This window comes from Orussus abietinus, unplaced genomic scaffold (assembly GCF_000612105.2).
Source record: "Orussus abietinus isolate OABI.00-Male unplaced genomic scaffold, Oabi_2.0 scaffold186, whole genome shotgun sequence".
In the NCBI taxonomy this organism is placed as follows: Eukaryota; Metazoa; Arthropoda; class Insecta; order Hymenoptera; family Orussidae; genus Orussus; species Orussus abietinus.
This window is the reverse complement of record NW_019394344.1, coordinates 43,761-69,524: the sequence shown is the minus strand read 5'-3', so window position 1 is coordinate 69,524 and position 25,764 is coordinate 43,761. Positions and strand designations below refer to the sequence as shown.

Sequence of the window (25,764 nt, the reverse complement as noted above, 5' to 3'; positions counted from 1 at the left end):
GCTGGACACGATTAATTACTGTACGACATTCGCGGCGAGCTTACAAGCTTTAAGTAATAGAACAGTTTACGTGAAACGAAATGGAGACATTTTTTCTTTCGCTTTTGCACTCTGTAAACCGACATCCGCGTAAAAAGCTGACTAACACTGTCGAGAAATTGCTATTTTTAATAATCTGTCTTTATTAAACGACCCTCACGGGGAGCTTACAAGTTTTAAGCAGTGGAAAACTGTATGTAAATTGAAATAGAGAGAAAATTATTTCTTTGACAGTTGCACTTTATAAATAGAGTTAGGTGACGAGGACTGTCCAACAAAGTGGGGCAGTTGCAATTCTTAGTATTCCGTTGTTATGGTGCTTTGAAATTATTAATCTGCGGCATGGAAATATTGAGACGTAACATTTTAGGAGGGCTTAAAAATAACCCACACAAATAAATAGGTATAGGAAGGAAAATTCTGAAACCACCTTTCCCACATCTTTTTCATCTCCGATTTTTATCTCAGCATGCAAAGACATCTCTTTGACGTACGGATTTCCTTTTCGAGGCTTTCGCAAATCTTCTTACTGTCATTTAAAGGAATATTCAAAGAGCCGAACGTCGTAACTAAGTGGTATTACATTTACGGTTTCAGTCCCGTGTCCAATTTGGAAAGACCTTTGCTTCCTGATATTATACCAGTATATGTTTTTCAAACCAGCAAAATCTGACTGAAAAACATCCCTTCACCCGTCTTCTGCAAACATTGAAGAATTTTTGTTTTGTAATGCTCATATATGCTAACATATACTATATTTCGAACCGATATTATTAACAGGGTAGATTTACGATGCAATTAGGTTTTCTTATCATATTGACGCGTACTCAAGGCACTGACAATAAAACGGCATTAAATTTACAGAATGATTTCGTGTCGAATTTAGGGCGTGCACCACAAATGTTGTATGCCTATAAATTCCCAAAGATTTGATCGAGTACACAAAAGATTTCAAAATTTAATATACTTATTCTCTGAAACTCGTATATCCGTAAAATCTCGAATACAACTGTACCAAAAATACAGAAATATTGTATTGCGTTGACAACTAAACGATTGCGGATTTTGTCGATGATGATATTAAAAAATCCACATTCACTTAGTTGCCAACCCAATATTTTCAAAAAATTTCGCTTACATGTATACTATATTTCCAACCAATATTTCTAACAGGGTAGATTTACGATGCAATTAGGTTTTCTTATCATATTGAAGTGTGTTCAAGGTACTGACAATAAAACGGCATTAAATTTACAGGACGGTTTGGTGTCGAATTTAGGGCATGCGCCACAAATGTTGTGCCGCCGTTAGAGCGGCGCCAAACCTTGCCGCGGTTTAGTACGTCCACGTCGGTGCGATCGCTCGGAGGAGCCTCCGGTGCATCTCGCGACGACCTCCAACATTCGCGAATTTAAAATCCCCCGACTTCCGAAAAATCGCGCCCAACCCCACCAAGCCACCCTACATCTCCCAAGATCTCAATAACCCAGGGATAGAAATACAGAAAATTCCCGACTCCGAGAAAACGAAAGATAGGGAAATATCTGCCCGATAATACAAGATATTACATAATTAATGGTGGCCCGTAATCAAGATTAAGGTAAACTTCAAAAGCAGTAAAACACGCTAAACCGTTACCCAAAGATTAATCCACAGTATTTTGGTTTTAGTCCCGTGTAGTGAGTGACGCTTTTACACATCATGGGAGATTTGTAGAACGTATCGATATCATGGTACAGAGTCGAGTGGGATATATGAAATAAATATGCTGAACATTTGACGCTTCCTGCGTCGAAATTTCCCCTTGGATTTCATAATAGAGGGCTCGGTTTTCGTCGGTCGTGCAGGTTTACAGGGATTTCTGGGGGAAGGAAGTGTCAAAAGGGAATCCTCGAGGTCACGTCTTCGGGCGAAGAGATGACGCCGCCGGCTTACTTCCGGATGACGTGCGACATGATGCAGACTCTGCCGGAAGCTGCGACGGGTACATTGCGCCGACACAGCTCGTGAAAGCTCCTCGAGGGACAGAAAGGGAAGCAGGAGAGACAGGAGGGACCAGTGGAATCGAGAAAGAAGCGAAATCGACGGATCATGTGGGATGTTATCAAGGCTCTTATCATGATGGCGGCTTGGCTGGTCGGGCCCACTTCCGCTGGCAGCTGTCGCGCTGCCAAGCTCTGCTGTCAAGGCAGGGACTCTGGATGTGTCATCCAGAAGGCTTCTCCGAATGCCATTATCGAGGGCCCCAAAGATAAACCTTGTTACTGCGATCACGCCTGTCTTAAGCTCGGCGACTGCTGCGACGACTTCCGGCAGACTTGCGGAGGTACTTGCGGAGATCTCTCTGCACGCATTAAAAAATTGGTTTATTTAATAAAATTGGTCGATTGACTGCAATTGGATCATTTCAGAGAAGGTTTTGCTTGAGCGAACCGATTTAGTTCACTTGACCAAATTTGTTTGTTTCAATCAAGTAATGTGCTTGGGTCGTATTGTTTTCTTAATTTTATTTAATATATTTGTCAATTAAGTTCCCAGCGTATCCGCTTGGTGGCGAGTGGCCGTGGAGCCTCTCTCACAAATGAATTTGTTCTGCGGTGAAGATCTTTCTGCACGCATAAAAAATTGGTTCATTTAACAAAATCAGTTGATTGACTGCATTTGGATCATTTCAGAGAACGTTGTGGTTCACTTGGCCAAATTCATTTGTTTCGATCAAGTAAAGTGTTTGGGTCATACTGTTTTGTTCATTTTATTTAATATCTTAATCGATTAACAATAAGATATTAAATAAAATTAAGAAAACAATATTAAGTTCCCTGCGTATCCGCTTGGTGGCGAGTGGCCATGGAGCCTCTCTCACAAGTGAAGTTGGGATCTTTTGTTGATACGTTGCCCATGGTAACACTTTTTTACACGAAACCAAGTTTCTTTTTTACCCTGATTATTTTTAAAAAAGAAACATTTTTCTTGAAAAATATGCAGGAAGAGTAAAAATGGTTTTGAATGTACCAAAATCACTTTAATATTTTATGTGATCAACCAAACGTTATTAGCAAAAGAATTTAGTTACGTCAATCAAATATTTGGTTGTCCGTATAAAAACCATATTCTATGGCTGTAACAACATGAATTTTTATTATTCAACCAAATATTTTTTTACGTGTACGATTGAGGTGGTCTCTTTTGGAGAACGCCGATCCTGGAAATACGGAGTAATAAAAACGCAAAAAGTGGCTCGAAAGATGAATTTTTTCCAGTTTTCACAGGGCATGTGCAGTAACTGAAGTAAACATGGTTTTCATTGGAAACCAAGTTCCCTCGCGCTCTTTGAGATTTTCGATTTTTTAAGTATTCATAAGAGAGGAAAAACGCGACTGTGACATGACGAGTGGCCCTTGAAGTTGAACCGTGATACATTTCCTTCTTTTTGAATTTGCCGCGTGAAATTATATAGGAAGTCGAAGGAAAATACTCGATTTTGAACCGAGGTGTACGAGTCAAGTTTTTAATTTTGCCTTGAAGAGATGTTTGAGTTTCGCTTTTAATTGGGTAAAAAAAAATTCCTATACGAACGTTCGAATGTTTTAAGGTAAAGCGTTGTACGGTAATTTTTCCTCTACACTGTATAGGGGAATTACAAATAAGGAATTTGCTCTACACACATTTTTGCTTCATATGGAGTTCATTTTCTCTTTTTTATTCCATTTTGGACTCGGGTGGAAACGCGATCCAAATTCACGCGCCGGAATTCTGAGTTGCGCCGTTCGAGTTGTCCACTCGAAACTTTCCCACGAAATAACGAAAAAAAAAAAAAGATTATTTACAGTGTATCGGGCGAAGTAGAGCGTAAAAGAGTACCTACGAAATTGCAAAACATGACCATGGGTATGTATAAATATCCAACCTGCAGTGTTGCGGAATGTAACACGTGCAGCACATTGCACATTTTTGATGCCTTGCGCTCGGCGAAACAAGCAAGCCGCAATATGAGAACAACGGAGAAGTACAATGTAAATTGAAAATTTTAAAACAAATAATTTACTCATTTTAAGATCAACGATATAAATGTAGAAAATAAATACATTTTAATATAACCCAAACCCATATTTATAGCATACAATTCATGAACCAAGATCGTCGAAAAACAAACGCAATGATCAAACTGAAAATTCAAAATGCACTTAATGTAAAACACAGGGCAGTACTGTTTACATCACGATGTTAAAATTGTTTTACCGGTACTGGAGTGTATCCAGGCCTCAATAATTAATAACGATCGATTAGCGACGTGGCGTTTCGGAGAGCCGTGAAAAAAAGAATATTCGAAACAAATTTCATACGCCCGAATTACCATAAATAAAGTAGTACTTTGACGAGTTCTTTTACCGTGTATAAAGTTGCACTTTGACAAGTTCTCGAGCTATGAGTAAAAACTCATCGGGTCAATCCGAGGAAGATAGACGTCAATAATTAATAACGATCGATTAGCGACGTGGAGTTTCAAAGAGCCATGAAAAAAAATAATATTCGAAACAAATTTCATGCGAACGATTTACCGTAAATAAAGTATCACTTTGACGAGTTCTTTCTCCGTATATAAAGTTACACTTTGACAAGTTCTTGAGCTATGAGTAAAAACTCATCGTATCAATCCGAGGATGATAGACGTCAATAATTAATAACGATCGATTAGCGACGTGGAGTTTCAAAGAGCCATGAAAAAAATAATATTCGAAACAAATTTCATGCGAACGATTTACCGTAAATAGAGTAGCACTTTGACGAGTTCTTTTTCCGTATATTAAGTTGCACTTTGACAAGTTCTCGAGCTATGAGTAAAAACTCATCGTATCAATCCGAGGAAGATAGACGTCAATAATTAATAACGATCGATTAGCGACGTAGCGTTTCAGAGAGCCGTAAAAAAAGTAATTTCCAAACAAATTTTATGCGAACGATTTACCGTAAATAAAGTAGCACTTTAACGAGTTCTCTTTCCGTATATAAAGTTGCACTTTGACAAGTTCTCGAGCTATGAGTAAAAACTCATCGGGTCAATCCGAAGAAGATAGACGTCAATAATTAATAACGATCGATTAGCGACGTGGAGTTTCAAAGAGCCATGAAAAAAAATAATATTCGAAACAAATTTCATGCGAACGATTTACCGTAAATAAAGTAGCACTTTGACGAGTTCTTTCTCCGTATATAAAGTTACACTTTGACAAGTTCTTGAGCTTTTACTTATCGAGTCAATCCGCGGAACATAGACGTCAATAATTAATAACGATCGATTAGCGACGTGGTGTTTCTAAGAGCCCTGAAAAAAATAATATTCCAAACAAATTTCATGCGAACGATTTACCGTAAATAAAGTAGCACTTTGACGAGTTCTTTTACCGTATAAAAAGTTGCACTTGGACAAGTTCTCGAGCTATGAGTAAAAACTCATCGGGTCAATCCGCGGAAGATAGACATCAATAATTAATAACGATCGAGTAGCGACGTGGAGTTTCAGAGAGCCGTGAAAAAAAGAATTTTCCAAACAAATTTCATGCGAACGATTTACCGTAAATAAAGTAGCACTTTGACGAGTTCTTTTACCGTATAAAAAGTTGCACTTTGACAAGTTCTCGAGCTTTTACTCATCGAGTTAATCCGCGGAAGATAGACGTCAATAGTTAATAACGATCGATTAGCGACGTGGTGCTTCAGAGAGCCGTGAAAAAAAGAATTTTCCAAACAAATTTCATGCGAACGATTTACCGTAAATAAAGTAGCACTTTGACGAGTTCTTTTTCAGTATATAAAGTTGCATTTTGACAAGTTCTTGAGCTTTTACTTATCGAGTCAATCCGCGGAACATAGACGTCAATAATTAATAACGATCGAGTAGCGACGTGGAGTTTCAGAGAGCCGTGAAAAAAAGAATTTTTCAAACAAATTTCATGCGAACGATTTACCGTAAATAAAGTAGCACTTTGACGAGTTCTTTTTCCGTATAAAAAGTTGCACTTTGACAAGTTCTCGAGCTTTTACTCATCGAGTCAATCCGCGGAAGGTTTCTTCGCGCCCGGAAAGGCGAGGGGAACTTTTAAAGGATTCTTCCTTTTCGAGATCGAACTCGCTCGGGAGTCTTATCGATCAGGGAAAGTTCTCACCTGAGGGAAGTTAATCCCGAATGGAAGGAGAAGGGAAGACAGAGAGTAGGACGACTCCTTTTTCGCACTCGGCGACGCCAGGATTGGCCGTTCGGGCGTGAACTTCCCCGAAAGAGCGCAAAGGACCTCCAAAGGACCTACCTACGGAAGCCTGCCTTCTCCAGAATTATTCCAGACGAAGGGAATTCTTACGGCGGGTTGAGCCAGACGTGGAAAAGTTCAGTTTATTTATGGCTCTCCTTCGAGGAAAAGGTGGATCACCGCCGACCGGAGAAATAAAGCGCGCAAGGATCAGCGCCGGAGTATCTCGAGGATACAAAGCTCTCCTGGAAAATGCCCGATCCAGGACTTGCTCAAAATATTCCGCAGGACTCGTCCAAAGCCGTTTTCACGTCGCCCCGAGACCGGTCGACATAAATTTTCTAGTAGGATATACTTGCGGGGTTTCGCATCTTTGCATTCCGGATTTCCTCCTGCAGAGAATTTCATTATCTTCTTCGGAATCCTTGATCTCGAATTACTCGCCAAGTAACTCAAGAGGAAAAGTACAAGGAGTTTATTTGCCTCCAGTCTAGGGGGATGAAAAATGTCTTATTCGAAAATGTTGCAAAATTGTTAAATTTAAAGACGTAGAAAAATATCTGCCTTGGACGTTTTCTGTAAGAAATTTAAAGGATCCATGTAAAGACTTTTCTTGTAGAATCCTTCAGATTGTTGAAAATAAATTCTTCAATTTTCCTCGGTATGAAGGTTTCCGAGTGGCCGAATTTTCTGGCGGATCATTAGTGAATGCAGTATCGATGACGTTTTAATAACTCAATGACCCTCGGCGGACTTTGTCACAAAGTAAACCCTTCATGAATTCCGAATAGGAGACTGCAATTAGCTTAATATCAGTGCGCTTTCCCGAATGAGAAAATTCCCGATCCGACTTTTGGAAAATATTTTCCACGGGGAACATTTAAAATTGTACCGCCATTGTTTCAAATTCGTTATGCACATTTTCGAGTTAATTGTCTGGAATATTTTTCGCATTCCTCCGGGCAGCATAATATGACAAATGCGCCTTTTCGAGTTCATTAATTAATTATTATGTAAATTCTCCTGCAAACAATAGCCAATCCAGGTGTTTTTGAACAAATAACAGCAACGTTAAAATTTCACACCAAAGCCCAGCAGTCGAACTTTCGTCCAATCTCTTCATAAAATGAAACGAATTCCAACGAAAGCGCGAAAGCAATTAAATCCAAGGGATAAAAGAAAAGAAAAACTGTTGAAAAAATTAAAAATTTTCGTAATTTCATTCCGCGGAAATAATGCCTTAATCCTTAAAAATTCATTGAATTTCTGTAACATAACATGCAATCATAGATTTCCGTACCATATGACGTATCTATATTTCAATATATGAGGCACTTCAATTAATCGAGAATAAATTAATAACAACTAACAGCGAGTACGTCGTCAGTTTGCAAAGTGCAAAAACCAGAAATGCGGCAAAAAGTGCATGTAAAGTGACGTTTGAGAGAGAAAGAGATTAAGCAGAAAAATGTAAATCTGGCAGATTTACAAGACCCTTGGCGACGATTAGAGTTATCGCTTCCTCGTGACAAGACTTTCTCTTTTTATCGGGAACTTTTAGGCCTCTGGATAGGCTTTCGGTCGATAAGAGTTCACGTGACACAAGGTACTCGGGAAATAATGCGACGAGGGAGAAAAAAGGACTGGAAAGGGGGTAAAGAAAGGAAAAGGGAAGAAAAGGAGAGTAAAAGCGAGGAAAAGAAAGGAAGTAGGAAATGGAGAGAAAGAGTCACTCGCCCGGGACCGGAAACGGGACACTTGGAATTACGTCCGATTACGTCGGAGAGGGGAAGAAAGGGCGGAAAACGATTCCTTTTCTTCAGGACTCACCTCTGCCGTCTTGAATTTCTCTCCTTGGTACTCTACCTTTCCCACTTGATGTCGCATTCTTTGCATAATTTACTCAAGCTGGAACAAACAGCAAGAGGGTCTATCTTGAAAACGGAGGCGATAAGCGGACGAACTTAATTGTAGGATCCCAAAAAGTACTCTTATGAAAGTCCCTTGCAAAATACGGCCGCTGATACTTGTAAACATTTTCAAATTGAATAATTTTTATATGTATACACCTAAGAAAAATGTTGATTTGTTTGAAAAAAAAATCGTTTGATCGAGCGCATTTGGTTCAGTTCAGAATACAGTTTGGTTGTGTGAACCGAATTTTAGTTCACTTGACCAAACTCGTTTGTTTCGATCAACTAAAATTATTCGGGTTAAATAGTTTTGTTAATTTTATGAAATATTTTAGTTAACGATGTTTCTAGAGTATCAGTAGATATGGAGCCTCTGTCCCCAGTGAAGTCGTAATCTTTTGTCGATATGTCGCTCATATCGCGGGCGAAGGATGCTGTGATAACACATTTTTGAGGAAACAATGTTTCTCCTTTACCGGGAAAATTTTTATAAATGATACATTTTTATACATTTTTATAAATAATATTCTTCTCGAAGAATGTGCAGCGAGATTAAAATAGTTTCGAGTGGATCAGACCACTTTAATATTTGGCGTGATCAATGAAATGTTATTAACCAACGAAATTAATCATATCAACCAAATATTTGGTTGTCCGGTTACTAATTTAACCAATCATTTTTCTACGTGTATAAATACGTGTACACTGTAAATGGAATGAGAAATTGATTTGCCATTAATTTGGATTTTGTTAAATTTAAGTGAAGAGGGGTAGTTTCCCTTCTTAGACGATAAAATTCCACCACCGCCCGTTCTCTTGGGATCTTCGTTGAATTTTTCTGAAGGCTTTTCCCGCCCGAAGTGGCCACTTCGTGAGTCAACGAAGTGAAAATTGGATTCCTCTCTTTGGCGCTCTACCTCTCCCATTTTATGTCACATCTCTGGATAATTTATCCAAGCTGAGACAGACAATGAGAGGGACAAGCAAGAATTGCAACTTGAAGTCACAGGCGGGAAAAGAATTCGTTAAATCGAGGAACTCCCATAAAAAAATGTCGTGTGACAAAATATAAAATTAATCATGTTCAAACTATCGAGCATTAAAAACGACCAATGGAAGTTCATTATTTTCGCGCGCCCATAAAACATAAAAAGTTACTCATTTATATATTGTTTCTCCGGAATCGAAATTTGCATATTATTCAAGACGTCGGTACAATCATTTTAAAGTCGCTTACATTTTTCCACAGAAGTTGATTTGATGTAAAATATATACTTGATAATGCAACACTTTTTATTTTTTTATTTTTTATTTGGGTTCGTACGAGGAATCTACACATACAAGGTGAAGTCGTGGATCTGCCTGTATCTAGTGACTTCGAAACTGAATTTTATGAGAGTGAATTCAGTCAAGTCGAGACGAATAGGGGTGATTTTTCCCTCTAGGGAACATAATTGATAATGCAACATTTTTTATTTTTTTTTTATTTGAGTTCGTACGAGGAATCTACACGTACAAGGTGGAGTCGTGGATCTGCCTGTATGTGGTGACTTCGAAACTGAATTTTATGAGAGTGAATTCAGTCAAGTCGAGACGAATAGGGGTGATTTTTCCCTCTAGGGAACATAATTGATAATGCAACATTTTTTATTTTTTTTTTTATTTGAGTTCGTACGAGGAATCTACACGTACAAGGTGGAGTGGATCTGCCTGTATGTGGTGACTTCGAAACTGAATTTTATGAGAGTGAATTCAGTCAAGTCGAGACGAATAGGGGTGATTTTTCCCTCTAGGGATGAGAAAATTCGCCGCCACCGCATCCGTGTCGAGGTCCACCTGGGGACCTTCGTTAAATTTTTCGGAAGACTTTTCCCACCCGAAGCGGCCACTTCATGTGTCAACGGGGTGGAAATTGAAGAGCACTCGTGAATTTCAGCCCAGAGGGTTGCAACCCTGGATGAGGCAGGGGAGGGCCGAAGAGCACTCGGCAGGCGTGCCGCGGAGGACTACTTTTGGTCGGAAGAGAAACCCGAGAAAATAAGTGGAAAGGTTTCTCTAGCGCGACAAATTGCCGAGAAAGCAGTCCTCTCCCACATCTGAAATATAAAGAGTTGTTAAATCCTCTGTTGCCTCGAATCGCCATGGAAAGTGGGGGCGCACAGGGACGGAATTATTCCTCGGTGAGCGAACTGAACAAATGAAACAACCCTAGTAGTATAGAATAATTTCGAAATATTCCTTTGTAATCTTTGCTAAATATCTCAAGCGACAGATTTTTTAAGATTTCTTGTAGATTTCAGTCGAAGATATNCGTTTCGCAAATATTTCAAATATCTGCTAAATATTTTATAGATGTACGATATTCGTTGAATATATAGAAAATGTAGGACAAATATTTTGTGCTACTAGGGTAGTTTTGCGGAAAATTGCCTCAACCGTTGAGGCAAATGTAATGTCTTCCTGGGGTGTTCTTGGATATTTACTCCCTCTTCTTGCCCCAATTTTCCGGAGGCGGCCTTATTTCAGCGCATAACTACGCCGCGGAAATTAACTATCTGCGGAAAACCGCGCAGCATCCTCGGAATCATCATTCCGAGCTGAATTCGAGGGCTCGAGAACGTACACGGGGGGTAAGGATCGTTATTCTGCATTCACTGGATTGCACTCATTACAAAGCATTGTAGGTACCTTGGCAAAAGCGCTACAATCTTCAAGAAATGAACAGAATTAAATCTTCACCCTCTAGTAACGATAACTTAATTACATAACATGGAGGCATCTTTGAAAATTATTTTTCTTCCCTATTAAATCAATATTATTAATTTACCGTAGCTCGTATAAGTGCACGGAGGGTGAGTTCGAAATTTTCCAACCACTGGATTGAATTCATTATAAAGCATCTTGGAGACTTCGGAAGAAATACCGCATCTTCAAAAAATAAATATAAGTACCGCTTCACCCTCCAAGCTCTCATACCTTTTGTACATAACCTGAAAATATCAGTAAAATCAATTTTTTTTTCACTGTTAATTAAACCATATAAATTTCTGTTGATTCGTGTATGTTGACGGAATGTAAGGATCGTTATTCTGCATTCAGTGGATTGCACTCATTACAAAGCATGAACAGAGAAAAATGAAAAGAATTAACTCTTCACCCTCTAATAACCATACACTGTTTACTTAACATGAAGATGTCTTTAAAAATAATGTTTCAGCCATAGTTATTCGTCGGGATTAATTAAATGGTATCAATTTCTTATGGCTCGTGTACCTGCACGGAGGGTAAAGATCGTTATTTTTTAATCACCGAATTGCACTGATTATAAAGCAACCTGGTAACCTCGAATGAAGCACCGCAATCCTCAAGAGATTAATATAATCAACTCATCACCCCCCCCAATAACCATGTCTAACTTAACATGAAGGTATGCATAAAAATGATTTTCCATCCGTGATAATTAAATCGTATCAATTTCTCAGAAATTTCGGAATTGAGATTTTCACTCGGTACGCATTTCCGAGTACATCTTCGGCAAATGTGGGAAATTAGATCAACTTTAAACTAGATCGTTATTTTTTAATCACCGAATTGCACTGATTATAAAGCACCCTGGTAACCTCGAATGAAGCATCGCAATCCTCAAGAGATTAATATAATCAACTCTTGAGTTATTCGCACTTCGTCCTTAGATTTCCATCCGTGATAATTAAATCGTATAAATTTCTCAGGAATTTCGGAATTAAGATTTTCACTCGGTACGCATTTCCGAGTACATCTTCGGGAAATGTGAGAGATTAGATAATCTTTCTGCCAATTTATATCCAGAGAGCAGAGTTAATACCGTTTATGTGCTGATTACACGACAAAGGATGCAGAGAATCAGATCTGGTTGTCGAAATTTCGGTATATACATCGTTGATAAGGGAAGAGATGATATCAGTATTCTGCATAAGGTCCTTTCGATGGGATCTACACCTAAGTCAGGACCCAGAAGACGCACTTCGTCCTTCATCATGCACCGAATTCCGTTTCACTGCATGAAGCATTGTCCAAATAGTTCCATACATTCCTCCCAGTCACTGATAGCCAACCGAAGAACCAATTCCATTGGTCCAATGAACCGTCAAGTTGCAATAGACTCGATCCCACAGGATCTCTGGAAGATCCGCGACTCCCGGGCCAAGAACCTCAATTTGATCCCACTTCCGGTGGAACTCGTCAAGATCTGGTCCTCCATCCGCCTTCCGTCATTTCCTCTCGATTGGATCTTCCCCGCCGCGATTTCCTGGGAGAATTCCGCGCATTCCTCCGTTCATTTCGCCTTCGGAACCTCGAAACGTACCAACATCCACCCTGATCAACGTTCCAAGGTTCTCACCTTGTGCAAGACCTAACGACCACCTCTCGGGTGTCTTAGATCTTCTCGACCTCCTCTCTTCTCACACCCCAACCCCTGAAGACCGATGAAGTTCGATCGGGTTTTATCCGAAGACAATGACGGTACTAATTCGTTCGCTCTTCATCACCCTCCAGTCATTAAACTGCGCTCTCGTAACCTGAACTAACTCTTCTCCGAGAGTAAACTCATCTAGTGGTTATCTATGCAAAGAATTCTCTTTTACAAGCCATTTCATTAAGGATATTTTTCAAACGGAAATAGAATCGTGGATTTCAACCTGGACGTTATTTCCCAACCAAGGATGTTAATTTATTTGCGAAAATATAGAAATGTGGAAAAATGTTTCACCTTGGTCTCGCCATTAAACTTCGCTCTTATGACCTAACCTAACTCTGCTCCGAGAGTAAATTATGAATCTGTACGGTATTTATTTATTAAAAATGGATATCCTTTTAAAATGCATTTTATTCGATAAAACACTTTTGAAGAACGCAAATGGAATCAAGTAGTTTGACCTGGACGTTAAATAAGGATGTTATTTTGTTTGCGAAAATATAGAAAAGTGGAAAAATGTTTCACCTTGGTCTCGCCATTAAACTTCGCTCTTATGACCTAACCTAACTCTGCTCCGAGAGTAAATTATGAATCTGTATGGCGTTTATTAATTAAAAAGGGATATCCTTAAAACATGCATTTTATTCGATAAAACACTTTTAAAGAACGCAAATGGAATCAGGTAGTTTGACTTAGACGTTAAACACTGATGTTATTTTATTTGCAAAAATATAGAAATGTGGAAAAATGTTTCACTTTGGTGTCGTCATTAAACTTTGCTCTTATGACCTAACCTAACTCTATTTCGAGAGTAAATTATGAATCTGAACGGTATTTATTTATTAAAAATGGATATCCTTTGAAAATGCATTTTATTTGGTAAAACTCTTTTGAAGAACGCAAATGGAATCAAGTATTTTGACCTGGACGTTAAACAAGGATGTTATTTTATTTCCGAAAATATAGAAAAGTGGAAAAATGTTTCACCTTGGTCTCGCCATTAAACTTCACTCTTATGACCTAACTCTGTTTCGAGAGTAAATTATGAATCTGAACGGTATTTATTTATTGAAAAAGAATATCCTTTGAAAATGCATTTTATTCAGTAAAACACTTTTGGAGAACGTAAATGGAATCAAACATTTTGACCTGGACATTAAACAACGATGTTATTATATTCGCGGAACTGTAGAAAGGTGGGGAATGTGTTTCCTGGTGTAATGCAATCCAATGATGCCGGATACAATGTTTCGCGTATGAGCTTTCGCAGCGATATCGAATCGAACATTAACATGCGGATAAAAATTCGGAATAAAAATATCGGGTCACGGAAAGGCCGAGAAAAATCCGTAAAAAATATACGAGATTTCGCGAATTAACCTCCGCGCATCGATCTGTGTGAACAAAACGTTTAACTTTGTATTGATGGTAAGCAGGACGTGTTCAAAATGGCGCGAATTATCCTGATCATTTAAATTGCTAATTTGGTCGAGTCACCCATTTTGCAGGATATTTATCCACTGAATCATCGACATCAAGGTACATTTTATTTTGCTAGAACTTATCTGCTTTAATTCTTGAGGAAATATACCAGAATTCTGAAAAATCTGAACCGGACATCTTATTAATGACGATTAATGGTTTATATTTAAAATAATTACTTTGCTACAATTTTCATTGAGCGTACACGTGATTCCCGAATTTTTCAAATGCGAATCCTGGAGTTTCTATTATTTCGGAAAAACGAGGCGAAGACAAAAATTTCTATCTCAAAAAATTTAAACCGGACATCTCATCATTAATAATGGATGATCTATATTTTAAATAATTACTTTGCTACAATTTTCGTTGAGCGTACACGCGATTCCCGAATTTTTCAAATGCGAATCCTGGAGTTTCCATTATTTAGGAAAAACGAGACGGAGACGCAAATTTCTTTCTCAAAAAATTTGAACTAGACATCTCATCGATAGTAATGGATGATCTATATTTTAAATAATTCCTTTGTTACAATTTTCATTGAGCGTACACGCGATTCCCGTATTTCTCAAATGCGAATCCGGGAATTTCCAATATTTCGGAAAAACGAGGTGGAGACATAAAATTCTTTCTCAAAAAATTTAAACCAGACATCTCATCGTTAATAATGGATGATCTATATTTTAAATAATTACTTTGTTACAATTTTCATTAAGCGTACACGCTATTCCGGAATTTTTCAAATACGAATCCTGGGATTTCCATTATTTCGGAAAAACGAGGCGAAGACGCAAATTTCTTTCTCAAAAAATTTAAACCAGACATCTCATCGATAGTAATGGATGATCTATATTTTAAATAATTCCTTTGTTACAATTTTCATTGAGCATACACGCGATTCCCGAATGTTTCAAATGCGAATCCTGGGATTTCCATTATTTCGGGAAAACGAGGCGGAGACGCCTCGTTTATTCCTCCTCCTCGGAAAGAAAAGACGACTTCTTTCTCGGTTACCGAGTTGCGGGATTGGAGACACCTCAACCGAGGCACGTTCGGCTGAGTACAATAAAAGTACACGCGGGGAAAGCAAGGATAAAGGGATAACCGAGTAACGGGGAGGGAGCAAAAGGAGCCAGAATTCCGTGTCGGGGACACGCAACAAGGGTGGTAACGAAGCTCGTAATTAAAGGAGCTTTCCTGGAGAACTGCCAGCTAATCCTGACCCTGAAATCCAACCGGAAGTTGTCTTTAACAGACCCCGAGATATTTCAACACCGACTTGATCGCTGAAAGAATCGGATTTAAAACATATTTTAATAAAATATTCTCTCGAAATCACCGCCATTTTCTAGCTTTACCATTATCGATCCAATCAAGAATTATGAACATCAACTTCCGGCTGCAAGAAATGATACTGAATTATACAGAACAATAAAAACTTATTTTTTCCGCTGAAAATACTTGCGAGTATTATTAGGTTTTTATTAACAATATCGCGATGGAAAGACGAGGAAAAAATGGATCGAGTTTTCTTTTTCTATTCTCGGTTCATAATGAAATTCAGGCAATTTTCTCTTTCAGTGATCGATTGTAGCGTTACTCAGTGGAGTACGTGGTCGGCTTGCGACAATCAATGTGGGGCAGGAATTCAAAGGAGGAGCCGCACTATTGTTGGTCCCGAGGAAAATGGCGGAAAACATTGTCCGCAAATCAAGCAGTCCAGAATATGTCAAGGCTTTGAAGGATGTCGACGCAGAAGTCATGCACACCGCTCTAAAGGTTTCCCTTTCACAAAACATTTACCTAATAACACCTTTTTTTGACATTCCCTTGCACAAAATCAATATAAATAGCAAAGACGATTATTTTCCGTAAAATATAAACTTCTATTCATGAAAAATCCAGCAAAACTTGTGAAGAAACTTCAACGCAAAGGATATATCCTTTACATCGAATGCAAATATCTCATACATACAACGCCCTACTCTATGAAAAATCCTTCGAAAATTATCCGTAGTAAATTGACAACACAATTAATTATTCTTCCGATGAAGCCATACCTGTAGAAATGATTAACACATTCGCGACCGGCAAATATTTTCCGTTTCAAATACTGAGTACCGGGGAAAATCATGAAATTCTGAAACTGGTTGCCGCAAACTTGTATCGTGTATCGCCATGAACGTGATTCACGTCAGCGGCAATCAGGAATAGAATTTAAAATGACGTGAATTCACGTCAGCGGCAACCAGGAATAGAATTTAAAATGACGTGAATTCACGTCAGCGGCAATCAGGAATAGAATTTAAAATGACGTGAATTCACGTCAGCGGCAATCAGGAATAGAACTTGAAAAAACGTGAATTCCGGTCAACGGTTACCAGAAAAAGAACTTTGAAAAGACGTGAATTCACGTCAACGTCAGTCTGGAAAAAGACGTGAATTCACGTCAACGTCAATCTGGAAAAAGACGTGAATTCACGTCAACATCAATCTGGAAAAAGACGTGAATTCACGTCAACATCAAAACTTGAAAGGACGTGAATTCACGTCAACGTCAAACCTTGAAAAGACGTGAATTCACGTCAACGTCAAACCTTTGGAAAGACGTGAATTCACGTCAACGTCAAACCTTGAAAAGACGTGAATTCACGTCAACGTCAACCTTGAAAAGACGTGAATTCACGTCAACGTCAAACCTCGAAAGACGTGCATTCACGTCAATGTCAAACCTTGAAAAGACGTGAATTCACGTCAATGTCAAACCTTGAAAAGACGTGAATTCACGTCAGCGGTCGCGAATGTGTTAAAAAACTTCAAAGCAAGAGGACAATATTTACATCGGACACAAATTTCTCGCAATGTCCCACTCGATAAGACATCCTGCGAAAATAATCCCGAGTAAATTTCCACGCACTGGATTAATTTCTTTTAAGAAGTCATCCTCGACAATTTTTGAAAGAAGTTGTTACATTCATTTTATAGAATAATTACACACGCATAATTACACAGGTTCAACATTTTTCAGACGCGGTTCTCCTGATGCCTGCGGAAAGTTTTCGCCCACACTCCGCGCGGAAACTCATTGAGGGGTAAGTATCGCACGCATGAGGTGCATGCATATCGAGTAGATGGAGTACTGGGGGTAAATTGAAAAGTACGAGATTCGTTAGTGAATCGAGGGACCCAACGGATGCAGAAAGTTAGGTTTACGGTGGGTACCCAATGTCATTAGCGCATACACCCAGTGATCGCGCTTGACGTTTCCTCGGAAACGCACTTCAGCCGCATAAACGATCTCACGCGTTTCTATGGGGCTATGAAGTGTATGTATGCACGTATGACTCCTGCGCATGCACGCGTCAACGTCCGGGAATTACGCGTACGCAACATGTGGTGACGAAAGTGCGAAGCTGTTTCCGCTATTATGCGGAAATTTCCGCCGCGTATCCATTTATCACGAGAGGTGTTGGGATTAGAAACGAGTTAAAGCAGCGTTAATTAACAGCGTTCGTTCCAAGACGCAGATGCGGACATCTTTCTTTTAGCCGAGTCTATATCTACCCGAGTAGTAATTAAATACTCCGAAAAACAATAGGAGCTATCTAGTTATAGTCATTAAAAAGCTTGTAACGTTTTCGTTAGCAATTAGAAACTCAAAGTAATTACTAGACAGGTGGTACATAGAAACTAAGGAAATATTACGTTTCACATGGTTCTCTCTAATTTCATTAGAGAATTGAGGAAGGTGAATTTAGGCAAGTATGTTATAGTAGTACGCTTATTATTTAGATATTGTTTAATATCACGCTGGATATTGTCTCATTTGAACCAGTTTTAACAGACAAAGCACTACGAAACGTTTATAGAAAAAAAAACGAGTCCCTACTACTTGGCCAACACACTCTGTATGTACCAAAATGAAAATACTCAAAGGTTTCCAACATTTATTTCTAAATTACATATCACTTTGAGTTTACGTTTCTGTACACTATCTACCGAACTTAACGCGGTCTGATGTGGTAATTGTGGTACACTCGTTAAGCCAGATCTCCTGTGTTTAAATAGTACATGCTTCTCGCAACAGAGCCGAATATACGCTGTAAGCTTCATGGCGTTGCTGATGCTGGTGCAGCATCCAACGTTGATACCATCCCAAACTGCTCCCAAGCAGGAAGCCACCACACAACAGCTTCCTCAGGGGTCATTGTCTATTGTTGCGTACCCAGGACTTAGGTTACCTTTTCGCCTGCAGGAAACAGCTGTATGCAGCAACAGCAGGAAGCTCTACTCGGCTGTTAGGGAGCAATGGCGGCGGGCACCTCTTGCCGAGGTCTCTTGCTAATCGGGGCATGTTCACCGACGCTGTATTCAGCCAAGTGCTAAAACCGAGGAAACAGCTTGAGACGGTCGGCAACTCGCGTTCTGCTTACCCTAGCAGTTGAGAAAATAAGATGGTTCCGTTCATCGTGTCCGATATTTCCAAAACAAGGCCGCTTTGTTGATTTTTCTTCCCCGGGGACATGCAATGAGTCCACTCGTCGCCCGTTTCCACGATCGGCAATACACAGATGTTGAATCTGCAAAAAAAAACGTACACAGTAATAGAGCCACCTCTCGAGAAATAAAAATTCCCCTGGTTTTCAAATCGCTGCTTATCGAAGGTCCTCTTTCTCCACCAGGCCATAATTCAGATCGCGTCAGTTCGAGTCAACATTGTGCGGAGACTAATAGGTACACGGAGAGCGCCGTAGTTCGCCAAGTTCCGCCAGGCGGCGCCACGTTTGCGTCCAGGGTTCGTGTCCTTTCCTCGTGGGGTCATCTCCATCATTCGCTTTTGCCCCCCTCTGACCCTCACGGCCCCGGGCTCGAGTATAAATCTGAATTTCCAAGCGCGACGTCAGTATTTTTCACCGGGTACTCACATAACCTAAACAAATGTATGCACCGCGTGTATAGACGCCGAGGAGCGACCTCCACCTGTCGGCGAAATTGCGAACCCTGTGCACTTTTGGTTACACGAGACTACAATCGTACCCAGATCCAGATATTTATATAAAGGGTGGTTATTGGCTCTTCATGGCGATTTTCATGGAAAATCTGTTTTTCAGAATCCGTGAAATATGATAAAGTATCGAGGAGTTAATATTCTCGTTACTAGAAAAAACTCTTCTTAGGGTTGCTTAAGAATATTATACTCCTTTGCGTTACGTGCTTCTCCCTGATTGGTTGTAAGCGAATTCCGGAAATGAGTTCCTCGTCGTGGCGGCCATTCTTTTCCGGTTTCAAATCACGTACCGTCAATCAACGTCCCGCACTTCGTTAGGAACCGCACGTATAGAATTCGACTTAAACGTTACGTCCTCCTCGTGGGAAACGTACGTTAGCAAATTCTCCTCCTCGGGATAGGTAAAGCTACCCCCGAGGCGCGGAAATTCTTCAACGTTTTCAAGAGAAACCATTAAAATAATGAGATCGAACGCTCTCGACGCGTGTTCCCGTCCGCCGCCATTTTTCACCGGAATATCTTCGTGGCCACGAAGTTTTCGCGGCCTCGTGCGAAATTTATACCCACACTGTAAATCAATCGGAGGCTCCCCTACCTCCTGAATCGAAGGGTGCGGATTCTCTCTTCTATTTCCCCCGAAAATTATTTATCGACTGCCGGTCATCCTCCGTCACTACGGGGACCAAATAATCCAGAATTTTGTCACCGACCGCGCGCACCGGAAATAAAAGCTGTCCGCGCATCAAGCTTATCCATTACATCCGGCACCTCGTATTGCGTTTATACCATCTGCGTGGTAAAATATAAGGCTCGTAGACCTAAAAAACAGGTTTTTTTTAGAAATTCACCCGAGTGGGAATTTTAGCCCCTCTTTTAACCAAAGTAAGCGTCTTTTCATACGATTTCACTCTTCAGCTCCTAATTTCAACCTTGTACATCTTACTTAACACATTCGCGAGCGGCAAATTTTTTCCGTTTTCAAATACTGAGTACCGGCGAAAATAATGAAATTCTCAAACTGGTTGCCGCAAACTTGTATCGTGTATCGTTATGGACGTGATTCACGTCAGCGGCGATCAGGAATAGAATTTAAGATGACGTTAATTCACGTCAGCGGCAAACAGGAATAGAACTTGAAACAACGTGAATTCACGTCAGCGGTTACCAGAAATAGAACTTTGAAAAGACGTGAATTTATGTCAACGTCAATCTGGAGAAAGACGTGAATTCACGTCAACGTCCATCTGGAAAAAGACGTGAATTCACGTCAACGTCAATCTGGAGAAAGACGTGAATTCACGTCAACGTCAAAACTTGAAAAGACGTGAATTCACGTCAACGTCAACCTTGAAAAGACGTGAATTCACGTCAACGTCAAACCTCAAAAAGACGTGAATTTACGTCAACGTCAAACCTCGAAAGACGTGAATTCACGTCAGCGGTCGCGAATGTGTTAATATCGACGAAGTCCTACTTTATGTCTAGAAGCAGAAGATATGGAAATATCCGCCACTGTTTTAGGTTAAAAAAAGGACCACAAAAATGAAAGTATATTGTCTAGAAACCCATCTAACACGTACACAAAATCAAAATTTCGACTCGAGTATGACTCGGAACAATGAAGCTTAATATTTCCTTCCGTAATCATGCTATCGTCCTCAAATTATAAATCTTGGAAACATTTTAGTACATAAGTATATGTCATATAGACGTTGAAAATATGTAGAACGTTCCCTAGTTTTCGAAATTAATTTCAATGACTCTTCAAGTACTTTGAAGGAGTTTTAAGGACTTTTCAGTGCGCCACCTGATGTTAACTTCTTTGGAATTTCTGTCGTAGAGACTTATTGCAAGTCATTAGGCTGTTTAAAGACATTACTTCTGCAGATGCTTCCAGAAAGTTCCGAGGAATGGCCGACGTGAAACGTTCTTTATTATTTACTGCGACTGTTCGGCATGTTCGGTTCTGCATGAACCCGCCATTTAAATTCGAGTACATGGAGCACGTAAGCTTCCTTCGATCTCTCGAATGTGCTCCTTGAGATTCTCATTGAGATACCCTTTATCGTGCACGTTAACGGTCTGCCGAGTTTTCACGTGTCGGTCGTTTGCGGATTATTTACGCCGGGAGCACTTAATGTCGCACTCTGAAAATCGACTTGCTCGTTGCACGCGTGGCTGCACCACGCTAAAGCTGATTAACGGCGTGAAAATCACCGCTGAATATCAGGAATTCTGTTCTAAAGTTCCTGAATGAGAAAAGGATCGATCCTCTTCAACGACATAGCCGTTATACATAAATGTAAAAATCTACGGATGTATAAAAAAGGTGACTGACTGACTAACTGACTAATAATCGTCCAGCCGAAACTGTTAAGCCAAGAAATGTGATATCTGGAGGGTATATTCCTTTCGTAACATAGGTTCTCACTAAGACGGAAATTTTCGAAATTCAGCCCATAACAAAAATGAACAGAGGTAAAATGTGTCTTTGCAAATTTCTTAATATCATCGAAGCCCGCTGAGATATTCACTTTGTTTCTACTTAATAGGAGTATGCGTATAAATACCTAAAAACAAATTTCAGGATGTTCCCTAACCAACCCCAAAGTGGGGTTGCATATAAAAATTTATTAAGTGACATACATTTATAAATTTCAAATTCTCCATTGACATATCGCGAAAGAAACCGCGACGAGGATGGTAGTATATAAATATGTGACAAGAAAAAGTGGAAAATTAATGTTTTTAATTCATCAAGAGCGCATTCTTCATTTATAAAACACAATATTTGCATTGCGCGAAGGTGACATAATTTCGAGACGTACAACGGACTAGATTAATCCCAGTGGCATGTTTCAATTGCTGAAATGTCTGCAAACATGGCAACCGTGAAACGTAGTCAGAGGACCACCATGGCGTCCGAGCAGGGACAAGCCAAAATACCTACGGCATTACCTCCACCTAATCAATCTAATCATATTAGATTACCTTGGCATGACTCACAACCTAGAATAACAATTAACTCAGCATACCATTCACCATAATCTCCATTTTCCTGCATTTCCCAGGTACTCTGCGGAATTCACCATTACTTACGGCAATACATCCACCTAATCAATCTAATCATATTAGATTACCTTGGCATGACTCACAACCTAGAATAACAATTAACTCAGCATACTATTAACCATAATCTCAATTTTCCTGCATTTCCCAGGTACTCTGCGGAATTCACTATTTTGCGAGCGTCCAAGGCCTGTAAAGATCATCTGATATTAACCGAGGGTAAGTCATGGAGTCATTTGAAATCGTCAATAAAATTGTACAATGGCTCACCCAACGTTCATTTCGCCGATGCGAAAAGGGGAAAATTACTTAGGAGGTTGTTTTATCTTAATTACCTACCTACTACAGTGTATCGAGGTACTTCCTTATCATACTTTCTTATTTGAAGCCAAACTATCCTTCTTGAATATCTTCTCTTTGGTACCATCCATTGAAGCGCCGCTGCAACTAATTACGCCTCTGTGCAATTTAATCTCGTTTATGCAACTTCTAGAAGTACCGCGTTGACTACGCGTGCGCTCGATCGTATCGTCTTGTAAACTTCCGACCAGAACGATTATTACCTTAAACGAGTTCCGTTTCTTTGCGCTAACCTCACTTGTCGCGACTCGCCGTCGCACATTTGCATTTCTATCGAGAAAATTACCTAAAGGTTGCCAGAAAAACGTAATAATTAGCTTTTTACAAGAACAAGACACATAATTGCTATTGTTCACTTATCTTTTTAACTAATCGAAAGGTTTGGTACGTGCAGTTAACCTGTTCGAGCGTGGCCACGTTATAACGAATACAACGCCGCCATCTTGGAAATAAAAAGGGGCTTTGGGTGGAGGTTTATAATAGCGATCGTAATTGTAGTTATCGATGCATAGATATCCCCTGCTATATTCTTCCCGGCTTCGCAATATACGTTAAATTTTATTATTCTTGATCGTTTCCCAATACTGCCCCGGCTAATGGCGAAAGATAGTTATAAACCGTGCAACAAGGTGCACGTGGGCGGGAACTAAAATTTCGAATCGGAGGATTGAACGCTTTAATTCATTTGTTTAGGCTCCCACGTGTGTGTGCAATGTGGGCATGAAGCAGTTACGTCACAATGCGAAGACCAGCTGAACCCCGGGAAATTTGAAATAGGAAGATGGCGTCTCTTGACATCCGTGCAAGCCCATTGTCACGGAAAATGGCTGTCAACTGAAAAAATGGCCAACGACAGCAGGTCGGCAGCTTGTCAAAACGGCACCGATTTTGTGATAGCTTAGTACTGGAGATGAATTATCTATTGAAATTCCTCGATAAGAAATAAACAAGAACGAGGGATGCAGAAAAGTATCTCTGATACGAATCCGCGTCGGCGAGGTTTCGATTTCCGCCGATGGCTACTCGATCATTCCATTATTTCCCACGGAAAGACAATTGCTGATTCCAATATTGCTTGTCAATTGCTCTCTGGCGTTTCTGTGGTTGTAAATACGCGAACGAACCTATCAACAAGTTGATCGAATTAGGTTATCCCGATGCAACAGTTGCTTGTTCGTCCTGATCGATTGTACATATAACATATGAATATACGAATATATAAAACAATACTGGTGTGATAAAACGTAAATATTCACAATGTACGTACATTAAGCGGTCTCTGTGCGGCGACATGCGTATGTTTAGATACCACCAGAAGTATGGATACAGGATTAAGTAAAGCATCTTTTCGTCGATGGTCACCGCCATCTTGGAGAACGTCACTGCGTATCGGTATCAAAGAGGAAAACAGAAAACATTCTCCTTTGAGACTATCATGTCGACCGCAAACATATCAGTACTGACAATGCCTTGTGTGCTGAGGTTGCTATTAGTCAATAAAGAGCACGCACCAGTACGTATACATTTATGTACCACATACGCGCACATTCAATGCCTATATACCCATTTCCTTGTCAGAAGATACCTTACCCAGGAAGTGATTACTTCGTATCTTAGGTATCACATCCTCGGTATCAACAATTCTATTCTAACCACTCTTAACGAGTCAAGCGCCAAGGTAACCAGACTTGTATTTATGTTTACGTTCAATGCTTATATAGTTACATCATGTTTATGTCGTTCGTCACTTACAACCCACTGGACAGAATGGAATATAGACTACTATATCACGACGGAAAAATGTCAAGCAACCCAAGCGAAGTGAAATATTAAAAATTGCACATCTCGGTATTAAATGTACCAATCGGTTTCGTTCATAGCTGAAAAAAAACAACGCAAAAAAAATAGTCCAATCTCGATAACCTGGTTAAAGTTGAGATTACTCATTCCAAAAATTCAGCAAACGACATTCTCTGTCCAGTTTGACACATCGGGCTAAACATCCCGGATAATTTTAAAAAGTGGTGAAATCTAATCATTTTTTGCTTTACATATGTTTGATGTTTTTTCAGTACCGGAATAAGGAAGCGATTTTAAGGGTCCAGTTTATTTTATAAGCGCGATTTATAATCTCAACTTTTGTTTAACGTCTTTCCCAGATAATTTCTCACAGTTAATCAGCAGAAAGCGTGTAGCGATTATCTGTACACGAACACGCGAGTGGTTGTACATCACGTCACTGTCAGAATACAGCTTGTCTAGGGACCAACGGAGAATCGACCCTTCCTTGGTACCAAAGCCGGCATCGCCAACGCCTCCATTCCCGTAATTTCAACATGGTCGCCACCACACCGGGGATTTGCCAGCCACGATGTTCGATATCTCGACAAATTTACGATACCCGGGTGTGTCGACCCCCGCCGCTTCTCTTTCCGTCCTGCGAGTCCGCCGGCCAATTTCCTCTATTGCTTGCTTCCCGGCCACTTCGAGAAAAGGCCAAACACAATCGAGTCATTGTTCCTGCAATCGGCATTCAATCCATTTTCCCGAAAATCCCAATCCCGGAAATGAGCGGTTCTTTTTTTGGAAAGTGGTATAAGTCCACTTTTGGGGAAGAAAATGAGTTACTGGTAATTTTAGTAAGTTATAAATATCCTCTTTTTATATTTATAATCATACATTCAATGGAGCACGATTTCTTGATAAAGTAATCAAAAGGATTTTTACTATAAAATGTTATCCCAAAAATATTTTTTTGGAATGTCGAATAGGTCCATTTGGAGCTAAATAATCGTTTATTTTCTTTAACAATTTTAATAAGTGTTATTGCGTAATAAAATTTAACGGGTTTATAGGGTTAAGGACATCACCCGAATCGATTAACGTTTGCCAATATTTTTAAATTAATTCAATCGCAAACCCTTAGATATCTCGATGTATGAATAAATGGACTTATACCACTTTTAAAAATAACCGCACAAATGTTACATTTCGGAATATATATAACATTTGCTATAATCCACAACAAGAGCAGAAAAACAATATGGCCGCCGCATAGATGCGGCACGGAAATGTAAGTATTATCATATAGATTTAAAATAACATATTCACGTGAAATTCTCAATTTAAAAAAGAATTGGAATTAAAATGCCCCGTGGAATGAATTTTTCTTGACATAGAAACTATTCTTATACG

General features: G+C 39.6%; 1 protein-coding gene across 1 annotated transcript; it reads left to right on the top strand.

The window, feature by feature from the left end:
• The first annotated feature begins 2,057 nt into the window (after positions 1–2,057).
• Positions 2,058–24,009, top strand: LOC105700186 (somatomedin-B and thrombospondin type-1 domain-containing protein). Its single transcript, XM_012426244.2, has 5 exons — positions 2,058–2,365; positions 15,714–15,911; positions 17,161–17,224; positions 22,361–22,428; positions 23,263–24,009. Exons 1-5 carry the CDS (start codon positions 2,131–2,133, stop codon positions 23,469–23,471), a joined length of 774 nt encoding a protein of 257 aa, XP_012281667.1. The 5' UTR covers positions 2,058–2,130; the 3' UTR covers positions 23,472–24,009.
• Positions 24,010–25,764: the final 1,755 nt, after the last annotated feature.

Excerpts from the sequence above, each read along its gene's own strand:
- LOC105700186 (XM_012426244.2), top strand. The coding sequence starts at position 2,131 with ATGTGGGATGTTATCAAGGCTCTTATCATGATGGCGGCTTGGCTGGTC. Across the intron at positions 15,912-17,160 it reads TCATGCACACCGCTCTAAAG|ACGCGGTTCTCCTGATGCCT; the intron begins GTTTCCCTTTCA and ends AACATTTTTCAG. Across the intron at positions 17,225-22,360 it reads GCGCGGAAACTCATTGAGGG|GTACTCTGCGGAATTCACTA; the intron begins GTAAGTATCGCA and ends TGCATTTCCCAG.